The sequence below is a fragment of the Hipposideros armiger genome, unplaced genomic scaffold, assembly GCF_001890085.2.
Source record: "Hipposideros armiger isolate ML-2016 unplaced genomic scaffold, ASM189008v1 scaffold_58, whole genome shotgun sequence".
NCBI classification, from domain to species: Eukaryota; Metazoa; Chordata; class Mammalia; order Chiroptera; family Hipposideridae; genus Hipposideros; species Hipposideros armiger.
Genome location: NW_017731408.1, coordinates 4,780,463 through 4,795,065, shown reverse-complemented (window position 1 = coordinate 4,795,065; position 14,603 = coordinate 4,780,463). Strand labels below are relative to the sequence as shown.

General features: G+C 33.2%; 1 protein-coding gene across 3 annotated transcripts in view; it reads right to left on the bottom strand.

Annotated features, from left to right (window-relative positions):
• Positions 1 to 5,382: 5,382 nt before the first annotated feature.
• The window catches only part of RBM46 (RNA binding motif protein 46), a 37,632-nt gene continuing 28,411 nt past the window's right edge, over positions 5,383 to 14,603 (bottom strand). For 2 of the 3 annotated variants that reach the window (XM_019641163.1, XM_019641165.1), the window contains 2 exons: positions 12,065 to 12,124; positions 5,383 to 7,386 (listed from right to left, as the gene is read on the bottom strand). In XM_019641163.1, coding sequence (XP_019496708.1) covers positions 12,069 to 12,124 — 56 coding nt within the window. In that variant the 3' untranslated portion in view covers positions 5,383 to 7,386; positions 12,065 to 12,068. The remainder of the gene's footprint in view (positions 7,387 to 12,064; positions 12,125 to 14,603) is intronic. The other variant, XM_019641164.1, reaches the window with a different exon arrangement.

Below are 14,603 nucleotides of genomic sequence, written 5' to 3'. Positions count from 1 at the left end.
AGATCAATGAAACAGAACAGAGAGCCCAGAAGTAAACCTACACATACACATCAATTAATTTAGAACAAAAGAGCTAAGAAGACAAAATTAGAAAAAGGACCGTTTTTCCAATAAATGGTGTTGGGGAAACCAAACAGCCACAAGTAAAAGAATGAAACTTTACCAGTAACCTAAGATAAGGAACAAAGATCAGGAAAATGACAAGGATGCCCACTCTCATCACTTTTATTCAACATAGTATTGGAAGTCCTAGCCAGAATAATTAGGCAAGAAAAAGAAATGTTATTCAAATTGGAGAGAAAGAAGTAAAATTGTTTCTATTTACAGGTGACATATTATATATAGAAAACCCTAAAGACACTACCCAAAACTGTTAGCTCTAATAAATGAATTCAGGAAAGCTTCAGGATACAAAATAAGTATACAAAAATCATTGCTTTTCAATACACTAGTAACAAACTATCAGAAAGAGTAATTAATAAAACAATATCATTTACAAGTACATCAAAAAAACCCAAAAACCCTAGGAATAAATATAACCAAGGAAGTGAAAGACCTATACACTGAAAATTAAGACACTGATGAAAGAACCTGAAGAAGACACAAATAAAAGACATCCTGTGTCATGGACTGGAAGAATAAATATTGTTAAAATACCCATACTCCCCAAAGCAATATGCAGATTCTACATAATCCTATCAAATTCCAATGGCATTTTTCACAGAAATAAAAAAAAAATCCTATAATTTGTACGAAACCATGGAAGACCCCAAATAGCCACAGCAATCTGGAGGAAGAAGAACAAAGCTGAAGGCATCATACTGCTTTGTTTCAAACTACATTACAAAGCTATAATCATCAAAACAGTATGGTATTTGCATAAAAACAGACACATAAGTCATTGGAATAGAGAACACAGAAATAAACCAATGCATATATGGGCGATTAATTTACAACCAAGGACCCAAGAGTATACAGTGGGGAAGGGATAGTGTCTTCAATAAATGGACTAGGAAAACTGGATGGCCACATGCATAATAAAACTGGATCCCTATCTTACAACATATACAAAATGAAGTAAAAACTTTAATATAAGACATGAAATAATAAAACTCCTAAAAGAAAAGGGGTAAGCTCCTAGACTTTGGTCTTGGCAATGATATTTAGGATACGACACCAAAAGCAAAGGCAGGAAAAGCACAAGTAAACAAGTGAGGTGACTTCAAACTACTACGAAGCTTCTGTACAGCAAAAGAAAACATTCAATAAAAAGGCAACCTAAAGGAGAAAATATTTGCAAATCATTTATCTGATATGATGTAATATCCAAAATATGTATTCATTTTTTATACAAACTATACAACTCAATAGAAAAAAACAAGGTGATTTAAAAATGAACAGATGAGGGCCAGCCGAATGGCTCAGTTGGTTAAGAGCTCGCTCAAGAGTTTGAGCTCTGAGCAACAGTGGTTCGAGTCCAGCCCGAGCTGAGCAGCCGCTGAGCTGCCAACAGGTAGCAGGATGGCTCAGCTAAAAAAAAATAAAATAAAATAAAAAAAATAAAAATGAACAGATGATCCGAATAGACACGTTTACAAAGACATGCAGATGGCCAACAGGTACATGAAAAGCTACTTAATATCACTCATGATTAGGCAAATGTAAATCAAAACCATAATATTGCCTCACACGTTAGAGTAGCTATCATGAAAAAGACAAGAGGTAACAAGTGTTGGTAAGAATGTGGAGAAAAGGGAACCCTTGTGCACTGTTGACAGAAATGTAAATTGGTCCAACCATTACAAAACCAGTATGGTCACCAAAAAATTGAAAATAGAACTACCATATCATCCAGCAAGTCCACTTCTGAGTCTTTACAAGAAGGAAATAAAAATACTAACTTGAAAAGATATATGCACCCAATTTCATTGCAGCATTATTTATGCAGCCAAGACATGGAAGCAACCTAAGTGTCCATCAACGGATGAATAAAGTTCACACACACACACACACACACACACACACCACACACACACACACACAAATATGGAATACTATTCAGTGATAAAAAAGGAAATCTTGCCATCTGTGACAAAATGGATGGAACTTGAAGGCATTAAGCTAAGTGAAATAAATCAGGCAAAGACAAATACTGTATGGTCACATTTATATGTGGAACCCGAAAACAAAACAAAAATAAAACCTGAACTCATAGATCCAGGGAATAGATAGGTTGGCGTCTGCCAGAGGTGGGGGGTTGGGGATAAAAAATGAGTAAAGGGGTCAAAAAACACAAACTTTTGGCTATAAAATAAGTTATGAAATGGAATGTACAGCATAATGACTATAGTTAATAATACCGTTTCGTATATTTTAAAGTTGCTGAGAGAGTAAGTCTTAAAAGTACTCATCACAAGGAAAGCATTGTAACTGTGTGGTGATGAATTTTAACTAGATTTGGTGATCCTTTCACAATATATAAATATTGAATTATGTTGTATACCTTAAACTAATATATGTGAAATATACCTCAATAAAAATCTCTTCTGGAATTTGATGTCCATATTTTTACTTAAGGTAGTTTGCAAATTGTAGTGTTGCTAGTTATGCTGAAGCTATGGATCATGTGTCACTTGGTTTTTACTGTTCTGTATAGTTTCTAGAGAAATGTGTAGAGATTTAGTTTTTGGTGACCTCAATTATCCTTTTAATACTAGGTTCCAAATTTTATTCCCCGTAGCCAACTGATTTTAGGAATCCTCCATGATACAAAAGGCTGAGTGAGGGATGGCAGCATGGCACACAGTCCTCCAGACAGTCATGCACCATTTCCACTTGAGGGCAGCGCGGCTGGACATGCTGAAATGGATGTGGCAATCAAATAACACACAATTCATGAGGGTCAGTCTCCATTAATCCTAATCACTAGCTCAGAGCTGTTTCTCAGAAGGAGGTGAATTATTTACCTAAGAGAGCATGGCTTTATCCCAAATCTTAAGAGGTCTTCACTATGTTTTTCCTGTAAGAGATTATACATGCTTCACACACACATCATAATTAATGACACATTCAAATACACTGGACCCATCGAGTCCAAAGGGATGAAGTGTATAGCTGCTTGCACTGCTGCATTTAACACTTACGTCTATTTGCCCTGGATCCCTACTCAATACCCTTAACTTCTGGTCACTGCGTAAATAAACCAGTGTAGGTTTCCCTAGTGCGTTTCTGTTTAGATTATGGTTCACAAGAGATCTTTATTTTGTTTCTGAGAAGAGTTATATGTCTTTTCATTTTAAAAATACAATAGATTGGTGATAGATTGATATATACAGACAGATAAATTTATCATTGCACTGTGTTTGGAACAAAGGATACTTTTAAAGTGTGATCTCAGCCACCTTCCTCATAATCACTTAGTTTTCTGTAAAGCCTTCCACAGTTTTGTTTGTAAATGTTAAGTACATACAAATGTTTTCTCCCTCTTTATCCAAAATACAGCATAGTATATTACACATATATTTCTGAACCTTGCTCTTTTCCACTTATTATGTCTTTCTATATTAGGAATAAAGAGCGAGCATCCTTATTCTTTTGTATAATGACTGAGTATGCACCAATAAATGTATTTTATTTAATCAGTCCCCTAATGATAGGTATATTCAGGTTACAAACCATGCTTTAATAGCCTTTTACATACATAACTTCACACACACGCGCGCGCAAATATATCCCAGAAGGACTGCTGTTCAAAAAACTTTATTCATAATTCTGAATGATGGGTGCCAAGCTGCTCTCTATACTACTTATACCAATTTATAATCCCACCGTAAAAGTATGAGAACGCTCTTTTCCTAAAAGGCTTACCGAAAGTTTGTAAAACTTTTTAATTTCTGCAAATCTAAACCTTTATATTTCTCTGAGATACTGCATCTTTTTATACTTTTAAAGGCCATCTGTCTGCCTATTCACATATTTTATACATTTTTTTCTTGAGTGGATGGTCTTTTTTTATTGATAACTGGAAATATTAAATATTAGCCCTTTGTGAAATTATCTGCAATTATTGTTCAAGTTTATCATTTGTCTTCTGACACCATTGGTGCCTTCTTCCCATTCAGGCTTTTCTTTTTAAATTGGACCTAACAACCTTTTCTATTACGGCTTCTAGATTTTGAGTCAGTTACAGAAAGAAAACTTTCCTACTCCAACTTTGTAAAAGAAAAACTAGAAAAGAGAGATAAAGTTAAACTTTCTTCATAACCTTTCATACAGCTACACAATGAGTTGATCAGCAAAGTTAATGTCAGTATCAAAGAGTGAAAAGATTTTGTCTATATCAATTATGTAAACCATCATTAGAAATTCATTAGAAATGTACACTACTAAATTATTAAAGTCAAAATAACCAGTATTGTTTTTTTTTTCTGCTTTTACTTTTATTAGCATTTATTTGATGTTGAATTTACTCCCGGGTCATAAGTTTTTGTTTCTTCAGTTTCTTCTGGGAGATCTTTTTCTTCTGTGCAACTTCCTCTTCTGGTTTAGGAACAATTTGTTCCTTTTCAGTTAGGATCATCTCAATGTGGCAGGGAGAGCTCATGTAGGGGTTGATCCGTCCGTGAGCTCTGTAAGTTCTGTGCCGCATCTTGGATGTGCTCTATGACTAGAAAGTCTACATCTAAACCCTTAAGTTCAGCATTCCTCTCTGCATTTTTAACCATGTGCAGTAAAACTTCTGCATTCTTTTTGGGCCACCGACCCTGCGTCCAACCTCACTGTTTGGCCTGGGCACACCTCCCAACTCCACCATTGTAACGACGGAAAGGCACACATTGTTTTTGTAATGTGACATCCTTTAGATACTTGGTGGCTTTTCGGATATGCATACCCTTGATGGCCTGGGCAGTTTCATGAGTGTTCTTAAAATAAACCAGTAGATTCGAACCTCTCGATTTACATGATGATTTTGTGGGGTTCTCCAGGTCAAGAGAATAGCGAACCATTTTGAGAGGTCACCTCAGGCCGCTTTCGGGAAGAGCCATTTAATTATTCATAAGGGGGAAATTTCACTGGGTTCATCAACAAGATATTTCTTTAGTCCTCAAAAAGTATTTTTGTTACTATGTTTCATAAAACTAACAATTTTCTGCAAAATCCTTTGTTTTGGTCCCATGAAGACACTCAGCCAATGACTATACTAGTAAAGGAAATTGTTCTCAAGAAAAGGTCAAAATAATTGTGAAAGCTAATTTTTTGTGCTAATTATACTAATAATCAAAAATAAAACACATGCATATTAGAAGCATCACATATTTAATGTCAAAAATTTGAATTCAAGTACAAAAATTAAACAACACATGATTTCAACATTAAAAAACCATAACACTTATTATTCAAACTATACAGTGAATATCAAAAACACAAATGAGGCATAACTATAAAAATCTTAAATACATTAACAGCAAAATTACAATTTATTTCTACAACAAATAATTATCAACTAAAATATTTATAGTTATTTTTAAGGACCACAATGGTAGATTGCTTTTCTTCTTTAGTACTGGGTAAAATTTGCATCTTACTTTTTGCCCTTCATTTCTTTCTACATAATAGTTAGATGCTTCTGTTATATAACGGTTCTAATCTCTAGTACAGATAGTGATCCTTGGTAATCAAATCCAGTGTAACCATCGTCTGCAAGTACTTTTATATTGTGAAATGCTATGTAGCAAAGTTATTATGCAAAAATTTAACATAAACTACTGAGTTCTGTTGCCAACTCTGGAATCAGAAGTATTTAAAATTCCAAAAGTTTAAAAAGAATAGTTGTTTGTTATACCATTATCAAAAGAAACCACTGAGTAACTTTTTAAACTTACCATTTTTACAAGTTCTACAACTGTGGGTTATTCTGAATTATGGGTGATGTTTATTTTACTATGTTGAAATAAATCCATACATATATACATACATATATATATATATATATATATATATATATATATGCCATTTTAAAACCGAATATGCAAACCCAATTCTAAAATAAAACAGTATTTTAATTTGCATGTTTTACAAAGAAACTTTCATACTCATGTTTACAGTATTTTCTTCAGAAGAATGAGGCCTGATTGGAGATATACAGTCGCTGTCCAACATGGCTGCCATTAGCAAGTGATACTGGTGGTGACAAGGGATAGACTGGATAAGAATAAGGCCGTGCAGCATAAGGAAGCACGCTGGGAGTCCCAGAAGAGAGGGCAGCGCTAACAGGGGAAAGACTATTTATTGAGCTGCGATGGAAATTGTAGTCTGTAAACAAATACATGAAGAATTATGCTGCACATCTTTGTGGATACAAATTTATTTCAAAGAGACAAAGCATTAAAACTATAATCACATTTTAATATAACTTTCTCACACTCAAAATCCTGATAATACTTATTGTTGATAAAGACTGATTCAGCTTCACTGCACGGCAAATCCTGACATTTTTTTCAGTCAGTATTATATTTCTTTCACTGACAACGTTTCAGAGATCTTACTAAAATGCATTCTTGGATATCTATTTCCTGGATATCTATTCAATGTTTTCTTTTTTTTTTTTTTAATCAGAAAAAGAAAATCTCTGATTTCTCTTGCTCCATAATGAAGCTCCTTTTAAACTTAGTTTTGATGCTAAGGGTTAGTCCATGAAGAAAAGAAATAACAGTGAATTCATATTTGCTTCTTTTTTTGAAACTGTATTAGGCACCAAACCAGCAGAAACATTCACCGCTGGACTGCAAAAACTAACTATCCAGTATTTCATTATTTCAATACTAATATAAATATTTTTACAACTCAACATACAATTTAACATTGGATTCTACTTGTACCATAAACCAGTAAAATGAATCATCTTTATAAAATAAACTTCAAGAAACCATTATCAACTTATAGTATAGAAAAATCTAAAAATTAAACCAAATTTTTAAAAAATCATATTTGAAATATTACTGTTCCATAATAAACATTCATCTAATGCAGCAATAATTTCCTGCTTCATTAATTGTAATGTTTATAGATGTGTGTGAATATTAAAGACCAAATTTGCAAATCCTGTACTTTCCAAAAACTCAACTATGTTCTTTAGTGTAGAATAAGCCAAGGATGTGACGATACTATAAATAATTATTTATAAAAGTTTTGGTGTTTCTAACAATAGTCAAAAAAGAATTAGGTTATTTAATGTACTGGTAAGGTTTTTTTCTATATTTTACTGGAACTATAAATGAGGCCTAAAACATACAAGCATTAAGTTAATGTTGTCATGCAACTTAATATTTAGCCAACAGGAATGAGGTCAACTGCAGAAGAATGAGTTCAAGCAACATCAGAAATGACCTAGTTAGGAAAAAAAATGGAAAAAAATAAATATAGGTTAATTTCTAGCATTGTAAAACTCCAATAATTTTATAACCATTGTATTTTTATTAATGGTACCATAAGATTAATAAAAGCAGTTTGTTCCAAGACATAAATACATTGAAAACATCCAGTACAAATTCTTTTCAGTATTTTGAAATTGGATAAGGAATTACTTTGACACCAAAGTAGGATAACTCCAGGTATCACAGAATTCTCCTCTTAAAGGATCCACTTTGTCTGAATGGTTACGGTATTAAGTGTAAATAGAAAACTTAGTGCTCCTATAATTCAAATAATTGTTTTTAAAAAAGTTCTGACTCTTTCCTCCTAAAGATTACACAAATTCAATCAAATCCTTTTCAGCCATGTATCTGTGACACAACTTGCCCTTTCAAATTTTATCAATGTAGTCATAGACAACAAGATTTAGAAGAGCAGATCTTTAGTTACATTTCTGTAGGTGGAGAAATGTTTTTCAGAAAAATTACTTTCACTTTGTGTTTATCATTCAAGAGCTTATATGGCCTACTCATGATATGTGGATAGAAGAGTTTTCTTCAGAGGAAGATTTCACAAAGATAGCCAGACAACTGACTAATGGCGGAACGCTTAGGTCTGAAAATGCGCCTTGCTGATAGTACCCTACTGTAAGCCTTTAACTTAAAAATGCAATAATCAACTGATGCATTCTCACTTTTTTAAGGAGACTAAAATAAAAAATTAAAAGTTGCCATTGATGACTTTATTCACACAGGATAAATCAAGAGAAGAAAAATTTCCGCAAATACTACAAAGATTAGGACATAAAAAGCTTCAGATGTTTATAAGATTTCATAAAGTTGTACAACCAAAGCCACTATTCAGAATACTTTCATCACTCCCAACAAAACTCTGTATCTATTATAAGTCTTTCCCCATTCCCTCTCCCCTAGCCCCAGCAACCACTGATTTTTCTGTTTTTACAAATTTGCCTATTCTGGATTTTTCCTATAAATGGAATCATACAATTTATGTGGTCTTTTTAAACTGGCTTCTCAGCATGTTTTCAAGGTTCATCCACGTTGTAGTATGTATCAGAACATCTTTCCTTTTTATATTCATTGTATAGATTTACCACATTTTGTTTATCGATTCATCACTCAATGGACATTTAGGTTGTTTCCACCTTTGGGCTGTTGTGAATAATGCTAAGAAATAATGTGTGCAAGATTTTGTGTGGATATGTTTTCAATTCTCTTGAATAAATATATCTAGGAATGGAATTGCTGGTACATATGGGTAACTCTACGCTTAGCTTTTTGAGGTACTACCAACTATTTTCCAAGGCAGCTTATACCATTTTACACTCCTAACAGCAATGTATGAGAGTGAAACACCTGATATTTTTATCTATAAAATACATTTCCCATATCTTTAATACATATTTTAAGCATTTCTTTACTTTTTTATGGGATATTTATCAAAATTTTTGAAAAAGTCCTCATTTCACCATTTTATTATTTCAATTGCTAACATTCAAATAGCCATAACCGAAATAACTCAATAGCTTTCCTTCACTAAACCACTGAATTTCATCTGCAAAATAAAGGTCTTTTACAGCACTGTACATACCCAGAACATAAAATACGGCTGACTAGGTTCAACCATAGAGATAAAAAAAAAATCTATATTAAAATATAAATAACATTTATCGTTATTTGTACTTTCCATGTTAATACAGAAAATCAAAAGCTAAGTATAAAGTAGAAGAATTTTCGGACTTGCTAGTTATTAAGCAACTTAAAACTTGTGAAATATTTAAAAATCATTAACTAGAAAATTTTAAGTGATACTTTTGGCTGAAACACATTAGTATTATCAAATTCATTGGTATTTTTATCTCATTTACCTTCCCTATTACGGTTACATTTTGACAAAATCAAAACAAGGTAGTTTTGTATTCTATTTAATTTTTCCTGTCAGGCAACTGAGCAAAGGGCAAGAAGTGGCCATGAAGTGACCAAAGTTTTTTTCAAAAGAGTAGGCCTACCGAGTAGTTTAGGCCAGTGTTTCTGTTTTAGATCAGTCATAGGAGGCTCCAAGTATGCTAATCTTAGTAATGGATGGCTGGATAAGGTTATCATCTACAATTGCTTCCTTATAAAGCTCTAGTTGATTAACTCTCTATTTTAACTACGGTAATGATATTTTTCAGATTCAACTTTTTGGAAGAAATCTGCTATTGTTTTTTGGTTTTTTTCTGTAGTTAGGGTTAGGTTTAGGGACAGGGTTAGTTAGGGACACGGTTACGGTTAGGTTTAGGATTAGGTTTAGGGTTTGGGCTAAGGTTAGGGACATGGTTAGGGTTAGGATTAGGGACAGGGTCAGGGTTAGGGTTAGGGACAGGGTTAGGGTTAGATTTACAGTTAGGGACAGAGTTAGGGTTAGGGTTAAGGTTAGGGTTAGGGACAGGGTTAGGGTTAGGAGTAGGTTTAGGGTTCGGGCTATGGTTAGGGACAGGGTTAGGGTTAGGGACAAGGACAGAGCTAGGGTTAGTGTTAGGGTTAGGGTTAGCGACACGGTTCTGCTTTTAACGAAATTATTTTAAAAATTACAATACATTTTCCCATATAATTTTGAAAGAGTGATTTGGGTTTTAAATTTTTACTGTGAAATTTTTATAGTGTATAACAATTATCATAAAATCTGTCATATCTGTACTTTTATTTTTCATAAATTACAGTTGTTTCATTCTAAATTATCTGAAGATTATAGTTTAAACCTTCAAAAACAAGAGTGTGAAATTCTAGAAAATGCAAATTAGTCTATAGTAAAAGCAATCAGATCAGTGGTTGCCTTCCTGGGAAAGAACATAGCAGGAATGGATTATGTTAGGGGTGATGAAAATGTTTGTTTTCTTGATTTGTGGTGTTGTTTCACAAAAAAAAAACATAATTCAAAACTGGCCAAAATTTAACTTTAAATGTGTGTATTTTATTGTATTTCAATTATACCTCAATATAGCTATAAACAAACCTAAGTGTTTGAGTTAGTTTCAGTGTTTCCCAAACTACATCCTATACAATTGAAGTACCTCAAAACAAGAATCCCTTAGCCAAAATATTCTTGGGAAGAATTTAGGAAAGATGAGTTTAACAGTTAAACAGGTTGCTACTACAATTATTTAATATGCTAATATGCATTTGATTTCCCAGGGGAGTACACAGTAGTTTGACCTTAGAAACGGTTATTTTCACTGAACAACTTTACGTCAGTTTAGGAAGAACTTTTAATGGTGATAATATGTAATAGGGAAACTTTAAAAACAGAAAAACTGATGAAATATGTTAAACAAAGTGATTACAAACTCAAATGCCTTCAGAGCCAAGATGTAACAAACAAAAAAAGAACTCAAAGAGAACCAAATGGAAAACAACAGGTGTGCAGCTATTTGTACTAAAATAAAGCCTCAATGTTTTCCTTTCAAAACGCTAGAAAGACCAAAAAAAAAATAAATATAGAGCATCCAGTTTGCTAACTTTGTATTAAAAGATTAATTATGTCAAATTCCTTTTAATGCTAGTTTCTAAACCACTCGGAAACACAGTAATAGAACAGCAGGCCTATAAGAGGAAAATTATCATCTGAGCTGCAGCAATACAGGCTTCAACAGCTCAAAAAAGTGTAGCTCACTACCTGGGCAAAAGCGAAGAGAAGGTAGAAGCCTTAGAAAAGATACCGGTAACTCTTCTCAAGTTTCATTTCTATCAGTAAAATTAGTCCTCCTAATTCAAAATTTCAAGCATAAAAACTTGTAGGAAAAGATATTTCTGAGAATAGCATTGCAGGTTTGTATTTCAATTTTTATGCTAAGATTGAGATCTATAAAGTTATAAGTCTCAAGCATAACAAATATATATCTGTTTCTGCAACATGTTATATTAATAAAAGCTAATATTTATTGAGCACTTACTAAGTGCCCAAAATAACTATTTACGATCCGCATTATTTACTCCTCACAAGATAAGTACTATTATTTTCCTCTTTAACAACAAGGTGACTGAGGCACAGAAAGGTAAAGTAATTTGCTTAAAAACACAGAATTAGTACATGGATTGCTACCCAGGGAACCACAACATTCTTTTTGTCTCTACGTGTAAAAAGGAGTTTGGACAGTAATAATCTTGACTCAAACTATAAACTACCTTTAACTTCCTACTAAAACTTACTCTTCTCAGTACCATGTTGAAAAACTGAACAGTGAATCCTCAAAAACATAACCTTTATTCTAAATCGTATCAATAATTTTGAATTAATAAATGTGAAAAAAATTAAGAGTTCCATTTTCAGGTAAATTTGAGAAATGCTGGATAATCTACACATAACATACTCCAACTACATCACCTTAAAATACTTTTTACCATCTTGGTGGTTCACAGTGAACACTATCATGTTAAAAGTTTTGAGAAGACTTGAAATATGCAAACCAGTTTAACTTTTTCAAACTTTACTTCATGAGTCTATAATTAACAAAAGTACAATAATCAAAATATTTCACAAGGTTTTATTGGATAGTTTTAATCATTTCTCCTTATAACTATAAGAAGAATAATTTATAACTGGCTTTCTGAAAACTAAATATGTCACTTAATATTCCTAAGAGATGTTTTCTTACCTGTTTATTTTCTCCAAATTCTTCTACAGAGGTCCAGGCTGAAGAGATTGTGCTCCCTGTCTGTAAGCAGTGGAGACAGAAAAGAATTGAGTCTTTAGATTGATGGTATCCCTATCTTGGAAGTGCATGGAATCCTTGATAACTTTAAAAACTTTTTGATCAATAAATAAGGAAATAAATTTAGAGAAAAGGAAAGAAGTGACAAATAGTTATAATTTCTTAAGTTCTGCAAAGATGAACAAAGAGAACAGCATTTTGCTATCTGAATAAAATTGAGTTAATACATTATCAGAAAAAAACCTTGTTTCTATCAAATTAAGTCCTTCTTAGTTGGTTTTTCCAAGAAGTATTCTATTAAAAAGGATTTTAAAAGCAAATGAAATTACCCATTTTCTGATAAGCCAAAGAATCTAAATGAATTTGAAAAGTTTCAATATCCTTTCCTTCTGTCTTAAAAAGAGATAGGTGGCCAAAATAACACTAAGCTTAAAAAGCATTTTGCTTATTAACAACTAAACTTTATGTACTTGAAGCCTAATTTAACCATATATATAGTAACTCTGGACATTCATCCATATTAGTGTTTATCTCTTTACATGCCTTAAAGCTTTCTGATAGAAACGTACATCCAACTCTACGCTAAGAAACTGCAGTAAAATTATGAACAAATGAAAAACGTTTGATGAGCCACATAAAAGTATAGATTTTTAGTCATTTTACCTATTATAACTCAGTAGAAAAAATAGTCACAATATTTTCTGATTTTTACATGATCAAATAGGTAACTAATCAACCCTTCCAGTGAAAACTAGAGAATGTAGACAATATTAAAAGCAAAAATATCTATCTGAAAGCACTGAGAATGACTAAAACAGTGAAGAATCATGTAATCATGATTCCAGACAAGAAGGAAACTCAGAGAGGTGTGCATATCTTTAGGAGGTGTGTTTCCACAGAAGGACTGGCAAATTCTGAACAGGGTTCTGAGAGGCAAGGGAAGAGACAGACAATTTCTGAGGACAGGAGGACAAAAATTGGAGCTGAGGAGCTAATAATGAGGTATGCTTGGAACCCTGAGTAAAACTGAACTAGAATTAAACCAACTTTAATGGAGACTAAATTCAAATCTTCTCAATTCCTGCCTGGATTAAGGCAATCAGAAGTTACCAGTCACTTGGCCACCTTTCTGAAGCAAAAATAAGTCCTCTTTGAATAAAAATAACAGCATGCTAGCTTTCAAGTTTTTTTTATTTTTTTCATATACAATATCTGGCATTCAATAAAAAACAGACATTCACACAAAGAGATGAAACAATGTGACCTAAAACCAAGAAAATAATAACAGTAAAAGAGCTAGAAAAAAATTAAAGTTTTCAGAATTTGATATTAAAATAACTATGCCTGGGCCGGCCGAGTGGCTCAGTTGGTTAAGAGCTCGCTCAAGAGTTTGAGCTCTGAGCAACAGCGGTTCGAGTCCAGCCCGAGCTGAGCAGCCGCTGAGCTGCCAACAGGTAGCAGGATGGCTCAGCTAAAAAAAAAAAAAAACAAAACAAAAAACTATGCCTAATATGCTCAAAGAAATAAAAAGATGGGACTGAAAGTTTTGGAGAAAAAATGGAAATCATTTAAAAAAGAGTCAAATGAAATTCTAGAACTGAGAAATAAATCCAAATGAATGGTTTTATCAGCATGTAAGACACACATGAGAAAAGAAGTCATGAATCAAAAGGTAGATCTCAAGAAATATGCAGACTAAACATACAAGAGAATAAAAAATAATGAAAAGGATGTAATAGATTTACGAAATACAGTAAAAAGGTCTAACATATGTGTAATTAGAATACCATATAGAAAGGAGATAAATAATGGCACAAAATCTGTATTTGAAAACAATAACTTTAGAACTCTCCAAAACGGTAAAAAGCATTGATCCACAGATTTTAGAAGTAGTGCAAATCCCAATTAAGATAAAAACTAAGAAAACTACATGTAACTTCATCATAGTAACACTTCTGAAAAATCAACGGAGAAAATTTTAAAAGTAGCAGATGGGGGGCAAAAGTATACATTCAAAGGAGTGATAAGTAAATTACAACTGATTTCTCAATAGAAACACTGGAATACAGAAGACAGTGAGTAGAATTATAATCTTAAAGGACTAAAGGAAAAATAACTGCTTATCTAGTAAAAATACCCCTTCAAAAGACAGATTCAGGTAAATTAAACGGGAGTAATTTGTCATAAGCATATCCACACCAAAGGAAAATGCAAATGAATGTTCTTTAGGCAGAATAAAGAAACAATCGCAGGGCCGGCGAGTAACGCATTAGTTAAGAGCTGGCTTGGGACGCCAGCTCTGAGCAGCAGGACCCCAGTTCGGATCCCACATGGGGGCCAGTGACACTGCCCTCTACAGCTAAGATGGTGAACAACAGCTCGACCTGGCAGCGGGCTGCCATAAGCTACCGTGTGTGGTCGGCAGCCAGCATGAGCGGCCAGCAGCCACTGTGAGCTACCCAGAGCTGCCGTGAGTGACTGT